Here is a 15,626-nt window from a genome sequence, read left to right as displayed (position 1 = left end):
AGTTAGCCACTAGCTACATGGTGTTATAGCAGCTAAAACTAAATGTCTGCTTCAGGAGTTAGTGGATACATAAAAAAGAGCTTAAATTATATATTGGGCAGAAACACAACATCACCTAAGTGCCAATATTATTCCATATCAGCTGACTGTGAAAACCGTTGGCTAAAAACAACTGAAAACTAGCTAAAAAGCTAAAAACATATCAACAAGTTAAATATGTCATTATTGTGTCGACCTTGTTTTCATTGGACTCAAGTGGCCAAAACAATCTGTTATCATCACTGTATTTGAATGAAAGTACAAACTACTCAGGCAGACTGAGCCCTGTCACTGTCATGTTATAAATAGTAATTATTATTACAGATATATTGTGTTAGCATCATTTTTGTGAGCTAACTCTAACAATTTTAGATACTGTAGGCTAGTTTCAAACTTTTATAGCAATAAATGTCCTTTTGTAAGCTGAAAATATTTTGATTTTAAATCTCAATGATTTATTATGATTTATTCATTGATAAATTAGCATGCTAATTGAATTAGCATAACATGGGAAAACTGTGCTCGGATCTCAGAAGTATAAGAAATTGCAACATTTGGGTGGAAACTTCCTGCAACTAACTACAGTAAATTGATCATCCTGGACCTTTAAAAACCTCACATCTCCTCTCCTTCAGCTTCAACAATAGCTTTCTGTCTCTGGTCCTTGGCTCGGGCTCGGTGTGGCTGAGTTTGTGTTTGAGGAAAGGAAGGAAGAGGAGGGAATGAGGGAGCGAGGGAGAGGGGCATATTAAAGTCTTGTGTTATTCTTTTTCACAGTTTTTCTGCTCGATCAGACCCTCCCTATGTGGTCCTGCAGCACATTCACAACAGTTTGGATTGAGGAGTGGTATTCCAGTCTTTTTTCCTTGTACAGCCTGGGCTCTGTGGACTGTAAATGTTTAAATAATGTGTGTGAAGCCACGTGAAAGCATCTAGGTGGGTGATTTTCATCAACGCGTGGGGCACTGGTCTTCGCTGTGAGCTGAGCCTCTGGAAAATAAACACTAGAAAAACCACACTTGCTGTCGCTTAGCTACATCTGAGCAGCTTCACTCACCTTGAGGCAACAAACAGCCTGTCTCATATTGTGTCTGTCTGAGTGACTTTGAATGACAGACACATTACTTAGACACATGCTAATTGGTGTTGTCTGTCACCCCGTTTGTCAGTCAGGAAAACTGCCCCAAGTCCAAACCTGGGAATCCGGATTGTGTGTGAATGTGTGTGTGTTTGTTTGAGAGCTGTTGCAGTAGCTGCCACACAGTATCGCTGACTAATTTAATTCACCACATGACTGTGAGTCAAACCTCTTACTCGTCTGCTGCAAGTGTGTACAACAGCATCACACGCTCAGGTTCTCAACCTGTCAAAAACAATCAGTTCAAAGGCTGGTTTTCTCTCCTTCCTGCACCTCCTGTGTCCTATCTCACCCCCTCCTCTCCTCATGTCTCCTCTCTCTCTCCAGATGTGGAGCAGATGGCCATTGACTGGCTCACCGGAAACTTCTACTTTGTGGATGACGTGGACGACAGGATCTTCGTGTGTGACAAGGACGGGCAGACATGTGTCACCCTCCTGGACCAGGAGCTGTACAACCCTAAAGGCATTGCTCTGGACCCAACCATGGGGTCAGTTCGATTGCTTGCTTTGTTTCTTATGCGTAAACACAAATGCAGATACTGATACAGTATAGTTTTCTAAATGCACCCCTAAAAAGATCCTCTGTTAAGTAATCCATGCAAAGTTGTAGTTCCATTAGAATAACTGGAGTCATCCGTCATTGTTACCAAACATTTAAACAAGTTGGGGAGGCTAAATGGAGGCTTGGACATTGTACTTATTGAGTGCAGATGTTGTGTTGCTCTGTAGTGAGCTAACCGTGTAGGTTCTGAGTGAAAACGAATGATTTTGTAACAGTTCTTTTCCTCCGAACCAGACTCCCAACTAAATTCCTTGAAGCGCTTGTATAACTGTGGTCCATGTGTGTCCGTGAGGGGAGAAATTAACATCATAAATATGAGAATGTCTGTGTGTGTGTGCTTGTAAGCGCTTGTAGCTACGTTCGTTGTTTCCATCCCTCCAGAAATCCTCGGCTGTAATTGGTTCTTTCAGTAACGAGGTCAGGTGGATTCACTGGCGCTGCTTTCTTTTGTTGCGGTCTGCAGGGTCATTAGAGGTGGAGAAAAACAGCAATAACAGCAATATTACAGCAAAAATCATCCCTTCTTTGTTGTGATAGATCAATGAGCGTAAATCTTTCCAGGAATTCCACACTGACTGTTTACTGTTTTAAAAACAGCAAAGAAAGGACATTTGAGAAAAGCAAACATCATTATGTTTCTGCTTTTCTTTATTTGATGGTTTCAGGTTTTGGAATTACTCACTGGTATTTTTTTTGGATTTAGTTTAGACGGGAAATCCCAAAGTATTTGATGAATGTAATTGTGTTTTTGTTTTAGCTGCAGTGTTAAACTCAGGAAAATAATGATTAAGCTCTGACAAACGCTGTGTGGTTCTAAATCAGTTTAACAGAGGGAATGTTTTTCTACAAAATATGTTAAAAAAACTACAAATGTTCAGACACAAACTTGAGAAACTCCAGAACCTAGAGATATTTAGCAATTACTTAAAGGGGCCATATCTTTTGAATGCATATTCTCATATGTTGCATGGGTTTCACATTTTTGGGTGTTTATTGTTCACAGTGAAAAAGTGAAAACTGCATAATTCTGTGTTTTTCCAGAATGACATTTTTAATACGGTAGCCTCTGAAATGGGCCGTTCAGAACAGCTGCAGGTTTCTACCTAGAACCTTGCTTTAGCTGAAATCGACCAATCGTCTGCCTTCTTGCACTAGCTTGTAGTCAAGTAGTCAAGATTTCAACTTACCATTCCGACACCTCCTGGTGATTCTGACTCGTACATATAAGGCAGAGTAACCAATACTAGAGCAGCCATGTTTTCTACAACTTTGGAGTGACAGTGCAGTGAAAAATTGAAGCTCCCCAGTGTGGGATTGCGCATGTGGGGGAGGGGCTTTGCAGTCACTCGAAAACTGTCAGCCAATCGTGGCTAAGGTCTGACCTTTGAATGGCAAAATGGCTCGTTCGTTTCAGGAGGAAGGAGAGGCTCCGTAAAAATAATTTCATTAAAATATGTATACAATTATTAAAAGGAAACAAAGTTTACCAACGTGAATCAAAAACACATTACAATAATTAATTGCATAGCTAAAATATCTCCCCTTTAATTAATATCACACTCAAGGTTGTGATGTTTTACTGAATATAATCACAGATGTGATTAGGTGATAATCACAGCCGATTATTGCCTTTATACAGAAGTTATACACGCAGAAAATAGTAGTAAAAAGTACCAACATACAACAGATTACTTTTTGCTCCACAAACTCAGCTAGTTCCACAACTTAACTGAAACTGGACTTTTGTTGCCAAGCAACCGAAACATTCTCCTGCACTCTTTGTCTACAGGTTACCACAGATCAGCTGTTTTTATCCTGTACATTTATCTGTTTGATTTAATTTATCATGATCCAGTGAAATAAGAATCTGCTGTGTAATTCAGAGGTGCCAGCTTGACTCATGCAGACATACACGGTCTGCTGTAATGTTAATTAACATTATTCAGCACTAGGCTGAGGCAGAGTGATGTTGTTCTCTATTACCACTCATGGCATGCCTCTTGTCCAATCAGATTACTTGGTCCAAACTAACTGTTGTATAATCAAAATTATTCCTTAAAACATTACAATAAATCAATCACAGATTTTTGCTTCCTTAACCACATTATTATTGTCTCCTTTTGCAGAAAAAAGGGCAATCAATCAATTATAACAATTGGGCTGAATATGTATCCTGAATCTTTCCATCTATCCTAAATCCTTTGTCTGATCCTTTGTTTCCCACAGGAAGGTTTTCTTCACAGACTACGGTCAGATCCCGAAGGTGGAGCGCTGTGACATGGACGGCCAGAACCGAACAAAGCTCGTGGACAGTAAGATTGTTTTCCCTCATGGCATCACGCTGGACCTGGTCAGCAGGCTTGTTTACTGGGCTGATGCTTATCTGGACTACATCGAGGTTGTGGACTACGAAGGCAAGAACCGACACACCATCATCCAAGGCCTGCTGGTGAGAACAGCTGCACTTATCGTACATTAGCAGGAAGTAAACTCTTGTAAATTTGCTGCCCTTGTGTATGCTATTTAACATGCTTTAAAACCTATAATGTTTCGCTTTAGCGTTCCCTATACATCTATTATACACCTGATGTTTCTCCTGTGTACTCCTGTAATGTCTTCTTGCACAGTGATTAATGAGCAGAGAAAAGATGGCGGACATTTGCCTTTTCATTAGAGCGGCTGATTAATAGTGTCTAATACCGAAGCTGTTGTGTAGATGTTGTAGCGCTGGTGAAGCACAGCAGCTCTTAAACGTGTTACCATGGCTTTTACTGTGATCTGTGGAGAAGTAATGGCTTCATTTACTTACCGAGCCTGAGGGCGCAGACGGGGACACACAAACAAAAGCACCATGTCTTGCTTTATGTGTGTGTTTGCACCTGTTAAAGGCATTAGTAAAAGCTCATCCTTCAAGTTAAGGTTAAAAGAAAGTGTGTTATTGATGGGACTTGGTGAAGTCTGTGTTATTAAGAGTATACGTCTTCGTAAAGGCCTGGCGCGCTCTCTCTTAAAGGTGAAACTGTAAAAATGCAGTTTTTAAAGTGATAATTTGAAAGTTTTTTTTATGAATTTGAACCACAACTTTTATTTCTTTAAGCTAGCGTTCATCTGGTTTGTCTTGGCTAGACCTACAAGGAAACGTGACATCATATTATATCATGTATCCTGACACTCTGATACTAGCAGGTTTCCATACTGTGTGTCCTCCCAGCAGAGCTTTGCACTTCAGCCTGTGATAGTTACATTTTTTATCTCCCTGACTGTCTGTGCGTGTCTCTCTTTGGTCCACTAAGCTCCTCGCGGCCCGCTGTGACAGACCACAATGACACCTCAGGTTTTTCTGCTGCTGCAGACATGGCCTCATGGGACACTGAGTCATCGGCTATGTTTGTTCGGATGTCAAAGTTCTCGCCCTGCTTTTCTTCCTGATTTTGTCAGATAGAAGCTAGTTTGTCTGTGAGTTGTGGAAGCTCTCCTGTTTGTGCTGCTAGACACTACATCACTGTATATATTATACCACTGTGTACTGTGCGCAAATAGTAAATAGCAGTTTCTAAAGTGAAGGCAGATGGGTGTTTGAGCTGTGTATCAGGACACCTCAAATAGACTGAAGGTAAACAGTTTAACAAGTGCTCTCGGACACGACACATGGTTTGTTTAACTAAAGGTAACCTGGGTAAAAAATGACTAAAGTTAAATGAATGATAATTCTTATTTTTGTGGTAAGTTGCCATGGTGTAAGAGCAATAAAACACTGAGGTTTTTATATACAGAAAAGGATGGACTCACCAAAATAAAACACCTCTCCACTATGAATCATGCCCGTCTTTTTTCCACCATTTGCATTTAAATTTGAACATCCAGAGTGAAAAACAATCAATGGGGATCTCAAACTCAGACAACAAAATTATGTATTTTTACCTAAACAGCCTTCACAAGACCATGAAACACAATAAACAAGCTCAGGAAACAGGGGGCTGTTGCTGTGTATCCTTTTTCTTCCTTTTTCGGAAGAATAACTAACATGCCTTAGGGTCAAGAAGAGCAGGAAATACCACCAGTGATAGATAGTTTCTTTTCACAAACAGAAAAATTCAGCCTTACTGATTGTTTCTCCCTCTTTCATTTCTCTCTGTTTAAGATTGAGCACCTGTACGGGCTGACTGTGTTTGAAAACTATCTGTATGCCACCAACTCGGACAACGCCAACATGCAGCCTAAAACCAGTGTGATCAGAGTCAACCGCTTCAACAGCACAGACTACCAAGTAGTGACCAGAGTGGACAAGGGAGGAGCGCTGCACGTCTACCACCAGAGACGCCAGCCGCCAGGTGCCCCACAGTCACACATGCTTTTATATCTCAATACGGTATTGATGCTTCCTGTTCTGGAGACTTTATTTTCCACCTTCTTTGTCTCCAGTGCGCAGCCATGCATGTGAGGTGGACCAGTTTGGGAAGGCTGGAGGCTGTTCGGATATCTGTCTGCTGGGGAACGGCCACAAGACCCGAACCTGCCGCTGTCGCTCTGGATTCAGTCTCGGCAGCGACGGCAAGTCCTGCAAAAGTGAGTGGGACTCTAGTGAAATGAAATAATCATGAGTACAAAGAAACTGAAGTTGTTGTTGTGAAATAGCCGTCAAAATACTCTTTCACACATCAGCTGCTACATTTATTCAGGTACTTGTACCTCAGAGGATACTTCTGCAGTTGCCAAGGCATTTATGGAGATATGTGGAGTAACAAGCTCCAGTATTTAGAGAAAGATGCAAAATACAATTTAAAGAGACACTGCATGCTTTTTGTTGGAGTGCTAGAGCAGTTTAAAGTGCAGCTGGTGAAGTTAGCCTCAGACATACCGCACACTGTATATGTTTTTTGTTGGCTTTAACACCACCGGAGAAAACAATTAGCAAGCAGAACACTTAGCGTAACATAATATAATAAAAGGGTGATACGAACTAAAAGAAACTTAAAGTTGCCCTTAATATTTACAGTAGATAGCTAGCTAGCAAAAAGTAATGACTAGCTTAACACTTTAAATATGTAAAAGTCAGCTTATGCCTGCCTGTTTTTTTTTTTGTAGCTTTTTTCTAAATTATGTAAAGTAGAGTTAGGCTCAGACCTTCAGATAAAGTAACACATTACTAAAAAAATATAAATATCTTGTTGACTGTAACACCACAGGAGAAAACTGGTTAGCAAGTTAGCAAGAAGTACAGTTAGCTAACAGTAACAGATTTTAGAAATTAGAATGTTACTTAAAAACCAAAAGTTACTGAAAGTTGTCTAATGGCTACATAGATTACCTAGATAAATAACTTGCTCAAAGTAATGAGTGGCACTTTTTATAGTGATGTAATAGTTTACTGATGAGAGGTGAAAATACATAGCAGTTAGCTCAAACTAAAGGAAGTAGCTAATTATTAAACTTTGAAATTAACGGTTGAAACATTGAATAAATAACATTGGTTGTTTAATTGGATGAAAACATCGCTGAATTAATATCTACTTTTGTATCACTGAAAGTATTGAATTAAATTGAGTTTAACATAAATTCAAGTGAGCATTTTAGAAACATAGCATGCGTGAGGGATTTGGCTCTTCTGGCCGGGGTTTGGTTTGTCTGATAAAAAAAAGGCTGGGAACCTCTGCACTGTAGCACAGACTCAGCACATCCAGGCTGATGTGTGCGTGCTCCCAGCCTAACTGTAAGTATTAAGTCGGAGCTGCAGTGATTCAGCTCTGCTGACCTAAAGACAAGGGCAGCCAAGGTTGGATCGGGGATGCTGCTCTCCCCTGGGCTGTGGGCTGGGAGAAAGCTGTGCACACAGCAGAAGAGCAGTAACTTAACTTAGCCTGACTCTTTAGCTCTCCACTGACCTCCACATGAAGCTGTCAGGCTGATTCAGCTGGTTCTGAGAAGTCTTTTAATATTCTATCAACCAATAATAGCATTACATTGATCGGCCTCCTGAGAATAAACTGTCCTTGAAAGTGACACAATTGATTTAACTACAGGCGACCCCCCCCCACCACCACCACCATCTCTCCCTCTGCCTCCTCCCTTTCAATTGAAAATCACTTAATTTTCATTTGGGGCTTTTGCTGGTCTTGCATGTTATTTGCTTGTTAAATCAATACACGTTATTTGAAAAAAAAAGGCAATCATGAGTCAGCATCAAGTTTTTTGATTCTTTGTCAACAGAAATCGGTAAAAGAGCAGAAAGAGGGCAGGCGAAAGAAAGCAGTGATAACTGTCTCTGTTGAATTCTCTGCACATAAATTTAGGTCAAAGCTACAGATTTCTTTTTTTTCTCTGCAGAACCCGAACATGAACTCTTCCTGGTGTACGGTAAAGGTCGCCCTGGGGTAATCAGGGGCATGGATTTGAATGCCAAGGTGCCGGACGAGTACATGATCCCCATTGAGAATCTGATGAACCCCAGAGCTCTGGACTTTCATGCTGAGAGCGAGTTCATTTACTTTGCCGACGCCACCAGCTACATCATCGGGCGACAGAAGATTGATGGAACGGAGAGGGATACCATCGTGAAAGAAGGTAGGCTGATGTTAGCTAATTAGCTCAACAAAAATGATGGATGATGAATGGAATATCATGGAGGCTTTTTAAACTGGTTTCCCAGGGATATTAGTCAACCAAAGAGTTTTAACCTTTATATGTCCGGGTTAAGTCTTTAAGAAAAATAATTTAAACGAATGACTAAAATACCCCTAAAAACGTCTTTGTCTCAGGAATCCACACAGTTGAGGGCATAGCTGTGGACTGGATGGCTGACAACTTGTACTGGACAGATGACGGGCCTAAGAAAACCATCAGCGTGGCTCGGCTGGAAAAGGCTTCACAGACTCGCAAAACCCTCATTGAGGGGAAAATGACTCACCCTCGTGCCATCGTAGTGGATCCTGTAAACGGGTAAGGAGACAAAGAGGATAAAAATCACTGAGTAGAATTCAGCTGCACAGACCCGGTAGAGATTTAGGCAGCAGTTAAACTGATGCCGACATTAAGACGGCTGTTTGCTTTGAGATCACAATGGGTGTTAATGTCTTTTGGTCATCTGCCTGATGACTAAAGCTAAATAATTCAGCTGCTCTGTCTCTCTGCGTACTCTCTTTCAGGCGCAGTTTCACTTATCTTTTGTGTTGAGTTGGTTTAATTGTGTTGTTTTCAATGTCTCCTCACAATTTCCTGCCTTTTTTTAATCTGTATTGTCGATCAAAACTGTTGCGTCCCTTCAGATTACACTGATCACACGCCGTTTATTAAAGCATAAGGAGCATTTTGTGTATTAAACGATAGATTTCCTTTAAAGCCTTTTAACACACAGGCATATCTCTCTCGCACTATTTCAAATAGCTCTTAATCTCACCGTGTATGGATGTGCCTTATCGATCTGACCTCATGGGCTCTCTACGGAGAAAATATCGCGCTCATAAGCGCACACACACATTATTTGGATTGCTAGTGACAGGGTGATGTGTGTCCAAACACTTCCTAGGGGAGAGCCACTCGCCTTCACTAATGCCTGTAATCAGTCAGGCTCAGGGAGAGGAGCGAGGAGGAGGAGAAATCTGCAGGAAAGAAAGGAAGAAGGAAATATGAAATGTTAATGCTAATGTCTGTCATATTCCAGTGAGGGGGATTGTGTCTAGGTTTTACAGAATATTCCTGACAGCTGAGGCTCACACGCTGAGCACAGATCAATGGAGAAGATTGACAGGCCCTTAAGTACCTGTTTTGCCTGTGGGCAGATCAGCTGAGAAACACAGTGGAGCCGCCTCACTGGATGCTCTGATTGTTTTGGGCTTCAGGGTAGCTACATAAAGGTTTTTTTTTCTCTGTTAAAGCGAAGGGATTCTTCCAGATGTCCAACACATATGTCTTTTTTCTTACAATCAAATGTCAGTCAACACTAGTCACAGTCCCCTCTTTGCGTCTTCAGGTGGATGTACTGGACGGACTGGGAGGAGGACCCTAAGGAGAGCAAGCGGGGCAAAATTGAGCGAGCCTGGATGGACGGCTCCAACAGAAACGTGTTCCTGACAAGCAAAACGGTGCTGTGGCCCAACGGTCTGAGTCTGGACATCCCACAGGGCATCCTCTACTGGGTGGACGCCTACTACGACCGCATTGAGATGGTCTACCTCAACAGCTCGGAGCGCAAGGTCAGCATTCGCTCGCCATCATGGGGATTATTATAGCGCAGTTCAGAGGCAGAGTGGTGCCCAGGAATCGAGGCAGGGGATTATTTTGACGGGGTCTGACAAGTGCTGAGGAAGCTAATAAGAAATGCTTTATAACGCAAAGGAGGACTGTGTGTGGTCCGAGTGCTTGAGCCCTTTAATACAGCTCACACCATGAATAAATGTTGTTTTAACCGCTCTCTGTGTTGGTTATATTTTGGTTTCATAATTAGAGGCTGGAATGTTGTGGTTTATTTAAAATGAATGAAAATTAAACATTTAGCCACATAATGAAAATGGTATTTTATGGCCACATTTATTATCTGCTCTTTCTGTTCTAAGGCTCTTGAGTCTGGCTTTGGTATGTTAGCAGAAGATGTTTAGATTTGTACGGTTATTACTTCAGCTTGTCAAGGTAGAAAGATTACATCACAATTTATCATCACCATGAATTAATATGAACATGTTTTGGGCTGTAATTCTGGACACAGAGTAATGCAGTCTGTTCTTGTGAGCATATTTTACCATTTCGTTGCTTTTCTCACGTCACCAGACTGTGTACGAAGGTCAGGAGCTGAACCACGCCTTTGGTCTCTGCCACTACAAACACTTCTTGTTCTGGAACGAGTATCGCAGCGGCAGCATTTACAAGCTGGACACCACCACTGGCGCTGCGACTCTGCTCCGCAACGAGCGACCACCCATCTTTGAAATCCGCATGTACGACCCTCAGCAGCAGCAAGGTACAATGGGATTATTCTCCTGTCCATCCGTCTGTTCATGTTAATCCAGGATTCATTATTCTATAAATAATGTTTGATATTTTAATACAGTTAATTTGCATTCAAATTAACCCTTACATACATCTGCAGGCTCTAATGCGTGCCGTGTGTACAATGGTGGCTGCAGCAGTCTTTGTCTGGCCATACCAGGAGGCCGGCAGTGTGCCTGTGCAGAAGACCAAATACTCGACCCAGCCGATAACACCAGCTGCAAAGGTGAGTGCAAACATGAATGCTGCATGTGCGTTTTTCCCTCATACTTATTTTGCTCCACTACATGCACGAGGTTTTATTTCTGGTAGGTTGGACAAGATGAGTCAAGCTGTGTGACTGTGACGGTGCGTTTGTTGGACAGAGATGTGGGAACAACAGAAGCAGCTGTGTCATGTGATGCAGTCCAGTAAAACTACTCTGCAGTAAATACTGAGAATTTAAAACCTTGAATATTCAAGTTGATCGTTTTTCTGGTTAAAATACAATTAACAAAACCATCAGCTCTGTCACAGTCTCAATAAAAATCAATCTGCGCTATCTATTTGGCTGTTAATTTCTCTTCCCAGTGTTCGACTTGATGTGCATGCAAATAGTCAGCTCGGCTTCAGTTCTGTATGGGTGAGGTGGTTTTGACTGATGGGTTTCGACTTTTCTTGTAATTGCTGTTTTCCGCAAAACCAGTCAAACTGTTGCAAAATATGGTGATTCAAAACTATATTTATCCCCTCTCTTCTCTTCACTTAACTTTATTCCCTCTTTTCCTCTCCTCATTAGCCAACCCGTCGTACGTCCCCCCTCCTCAGTGCCAGTCCGGGGAGTTTGCTTGCAAGAACAACCGCTGCATCCAGGAGCGCTGGAAGTGTGACGGAGACAACGACTGTCTGGACAACAGCGACGAGGCTCCTGAGCTGTGCCGTGAGTTACACACATGCACGCACACACAGATCCACACAAGCATCTGCCATGGTTTCAAAACAGTCCTCCCTCTTGCTTTTACTGAGTCATTTGACGTCTGGCAGTCTGTGTTTGACAGTCTGGTGATGCCAGAATGAAATGAGAGAGCGGATTCTGAATCTACTGAGTGTGTGTTTATACATACTCATTTTGTGTGTATGTGAGCACATGATATGGGAGAGTGTGAGTGTGTGTGTTTGTGCGAGGAGGAATGTAGCAATGTCTGTGGATCTGGAAAAGCTCTCTCTGTGTGTCTGTCTGTGGTTTAAGTGCAGACATGTTCCTGTCCCTGTCAAAATAAAAGCCCGTCCAGAATGAAAAAACTTGAATTAGCTCCCAAAATAAACTCAAATATCTCCTCTCGCTCTCTCATTTGCACCTCACATCCCTCCACTCTTTCACCTTTACATACCACACACACCTCTCCCCACACTTCTCATCTTTCTTTTTTCCCTTTTCGCCCTTGAATGTTTCCTTTCTTCCCTCCAGACCAGCACACTTGCCCCACAGACAGATTTAAGTGCAAGAACAACCGCTGCATCCCTCTGCGCTGGCTGTGTGACGGAGACAACGACTGTGGGAACGATGAGGACGAGTCAAACACCACCTGCTCGGGTACACTAGCGAAGACACACACCCATACTAAAAAATGTTTTGTATAATGTATGATTTTTCATGAGCTCCTCTGTGTTGTCTCATAGCTCGTACCTGCCCGCCTAATCAGTACTCATGCGCTAGCGGGCGCTGCATCCCTATTTCCTGGACATGTGACCTGGACGATGACTGCGGTGATCGCTCGGATGAACCTGCATCCTGTGGTTAGTCAACTTACTCTTGTTGTCCTTAAGTCTGGTTTGTTCTTCAGATGTTTGAAGAGTTGTGTTGACTTTCAGTGTGTAGTTTTCATAAGCAACATGTCTGAACTCTTTCCCACAGCCTACCCGACGTGTTTCCCCCTCACCCAGTTTACCTGCAACAACGGCCGCTGCATCAACATAAACTGGCGCTGTGATAATGGTTAGTGTCTGCTCTTTTCTCTCTCCTCTTCTCCTCCTGTATGCCTGTTTACAGTGTCAACTCCCCGCTTTCCATTGTTTCAGTTTGCCGTGCATGTTTTTCCACCAGCCTCATATTGGCACACACTCTCCTTTTTTGTCATCTCGTCGTTCCTTCTTGTCTTTTGTTGTTCTGTGTTGTTGGTTTTGTTGTCCCGTGTTGTTCCGTTCGCCCACTCTGCTGTCTTCCGTTGGTTCTGTCTTTCAGAAAAGGATTGTGGGGACGGCTCTGATGAGTTGAATTGTCCGAACCTGACCGGTTAGTGCATAGATCAACATGCACCAAAAACAGCCATGACGCTAGGCTAGCTCTACGACCGGCCAGTTCAGCTGTCCACAGGTCCAGTTAGGGCTGCTTCTCTGCTAATCGAACACGGCCACAAGCTGAGGCCAAAACTGCTGCTATTAATTTACTGTAGTGTGCAAGAGAGGTTTGGTATTCATTTAGCTTTAATTAATTGTAAAAGATTATTTAAAGCAACCAAATTCAAGGAGACACTCAAAGTGTAGTTGTTCTGTCAGCAATTAAATGAATGAATCTCAATTTAATTTGATATGGATTTAACAGAAAGTCAGATTGAATGACACGTAGTTTAACCACAGAATAGATTTCCATCACCCTGATGAATATGAAATTAGCTGCTGTTAAAAGCTCTAAAGTAATACATTAGTTTGCCCTTTTACATTAGAATGAGTATAATGTGCTTATGATGCTCTGCTGCCAAGCTCAATGTATCAGCGCTCGGTACATTCCCTCATGGTGCATGGTCTGATCTATGCAGTTTCTGCCATTATTTACTCTCTCATATTCTCTTTCATTTGTATTCCATGGTTTCACTGTCTCTGTGTTAAATGTGAAAAAAAAGAACAGAAATTGCTTTCTGCATATTTATTTCTATTTATTCCCTTTGAGGCAGCGGGCGCCTCATAATGTGAGAGAGTGAGTGTTGTTTGACTGTATTTGTTTTTCAGATAACGACTGTGGGGACAACAGTGATGAGGCGGGCTGCAGTCACTCGTGCTCGAGCGCTCAGTTCAAGTGTAACAGCGGCCGCTGCATCCCTGATTACTGGACCTGTGACGGGGATAATGACTGTGGGGATTACAGCGACGAGACCCACGCAAACTGCACCAATCAGGGTCAGTGTCTTAACCTGCCGATCAGGCGGGGTTTCCTACACCTACAGGAAACTCTTCACTGCAGCCGATAATTGCATGTGGGAAATTATCCTTCAACTATGACCTACAATTTGCTAATGTTCATATCAGAACTGCCGTGGTCATTTTATTCAAAGTTCTACCAATCCTAATACCAATCCTTGTTCCTTACGGCCCAAAATGCTTTATTATTGTTTGTTAGCCCTCAAATTTTTTTTAAAACTTTTTTCTTCTTATCCAAAACTGTAGCCTACACAGCATTAATATATATTACAGCTGCGAAAAGCAACTACTGTTATAAAGCAGCAAAGAAGAACTGTGGGCTGTTTAGCGGAGAGTGTTGCAGCAGTCCAAGCTAGCTAAATGTTAGCAGTCACACTTTAAAGGCTGTTATGTACTGTATGTTGTTTTTATTTTAACTTAATATAATTGAGAGGAGTAAAAACACAAACTAGCAGCAGCTTCATGTAAAAATGTAGTGTTTCTGTCGGCCTTTGGTGTCACTGGATGTCAGGCGAGAACGCGAGCCACGCACCGCTAACGTTAGCCTAGCTTGTTTTGGGGTAAATATTCAAACCACGATATTCCTTGCATAATATTTAATGCACTGGTATCAAAGGGGTACTCTGAATCATTGAATACTCAAGTCTATGTATTGAACATTTTTATGGGAACAACTCTTTTTTTATTTATTTAAAAGATGTTTTAATACTACTACTATCTTTGTTCAGCCATGTTGGATGTCCAAACTTGCTCTGTGTTGACTCCCCATGTATTATTATAAACCTGACTTGAAGAACTACCTAGTATGATTTGATGTATTGAACCAAAACTTCCTCTAAGTTGCAGATAGTCAATCAGGTTTTATTAGTACTAAAGCTGATGTTAAACGACTATATTAATAGCCTCTTGGACACTTTTACATTATTAATAGAACATGGCTGTCACAGGTGGTTGTTATTATCATGGCTTGATGTTTCCATCTCCGCACTGTTTTATTGTCTATTCCCTGAAGTGCACTCGGCACTAAAATCATAGTGGGTGTTTACATTTTAGTCAGTAGATTTAATAGACCCCCGGTCCCCATTAGTCACACTGGCTTCAACCAGTCTTTTGGGTACTGCCACTAACACCTAATACATCTCACTTTAGTGAGTGATATAATAACGGTTCTCTTTAAGTAAAGACAACACATGATTCACAAATACCTCCTTATGATGATCAATTAGTTATGATTCTTCGATTAAGAGCAACATTGAAACAATAACACAATGAGTCATTGGCAGCTGGTGTTTATGACTGAAACAATGACCCTCTGAGGATGCATACTTGAATCTGTTCAGTCTGTCCTGTTGCTAAGACTTGTTGCCATCCAGGTTTCTAACAGACTCCTCATTAGTTTTGTCTTTTGATGTTGCACAATGCCGTGTGTCCTGATGAGATAAATACATGCAGGGACTGAAGACGATGATGTTTGAGAGTCTTATCATGTCTTTCTCTCCGCAGCCACGCGTCCTCCTGGAGGTTGTCACACAGATGAGTTTCAGTGCAGAATGGACGGCCTGTGCATCCCGCTGCGCTGGCGCTGTGACGGGGACACTGACTGCATGGACCTGAGCGACGAGAAGAACTGTGAGGGAGTCACACACATGTGTGATCCAGCTGTCAAGTTCGGCTGCAGGGACTCTGGTGAGGAGACTACACACCGAACAAACAAGTATGATATATATAAAGT

The 15,626-nt window shown here is 42.0% G+C and overlaps 1 protein-coding gene across 2 annotated transcripts in view; it reads left to right on the top strand.

Annotated features, from left to right (window-relative positions):
* The window catches only part of LOC138605478 (low-density lipoprotein receptor-related protein 1-like), a 96,994-nt gene that overhangs the window by 42,746 nt on the left and 38,622 nt on the right, over positions 1-15,626 (top strand). For both annotated transcript variants that reach the window (XM_069677758.1, XM_069677757.1), the window contains exons 7-21: positions 1,505-1,667; positions 3,968-4,190; positions 5,883-6,072; positions 6,164-6,307; positions 8,066-8,302; positions 8,497-8,677; positions 9,708-9,930; positions 10,502-10,691; positions 10,821-10,946; positions 11,499-11,639; positions 12,168-12,293; positions 12,380-12,496; positions 12,615-12,695; positions 13,706-13,873; positions 15,398-15,580. In XM_069677758.1, the coding sequence (XP_069533859.1) occupies positions 1,505-1,667; positions 3,968-4,190; positions 5,883-6,072; positions 6,164-6,307; positions 8,066-8,302; positions 8,497-8,677; positions 9,708-9,930; positions 10,502-10,691; positions 10,821-10,946; positions 11,499-11,639; positions 12,168-12,293; positions 12,380-12,496; positions 12,615-12,695; positions 13,706-13,873; positions 15,398-15,580 (2,493 nt within the window). The remainder of the gene's footprint in view (positions 1-1,504; positions 1,668-3,967; positions 4,191-5,882; positions 6,073-6,163; positions 6,308-8,065; positions 8,303-8,496; positions 8,678-9,707; positions 9,931-10,501; positions 10,692-10,820; positions 10,947-11,498; positions 11,640-12,167; positions 12,294-12,379; positions 12,497-12,614; positions 12,696-13,705; positions 13,874-15,397; positions 15,581-15,626) is intronic.

The sequence above is a fragment of the Semicossyphus pulcher genome, unplaced genomic scaffold (genome assembly GCF_022749685.1).
Source record: "Semicossyphus pulcher isolate SPU_LCO1_2020_fin unplaced genomic scaffold, fSemPul1.0.p SCAF_3, whole genome shotgun sequence".
Lineage (NCBI taxonomy): Eukaryota > Metazoa > Chordata > Actinopteri > Labriformes > Labridae > Semicossyphus > Semicossyphus pulcher.
Note: the sequence above shows the minus strand (reverse complement) of the source record. Positions and strands in the feature narration are given on the sequence as shown.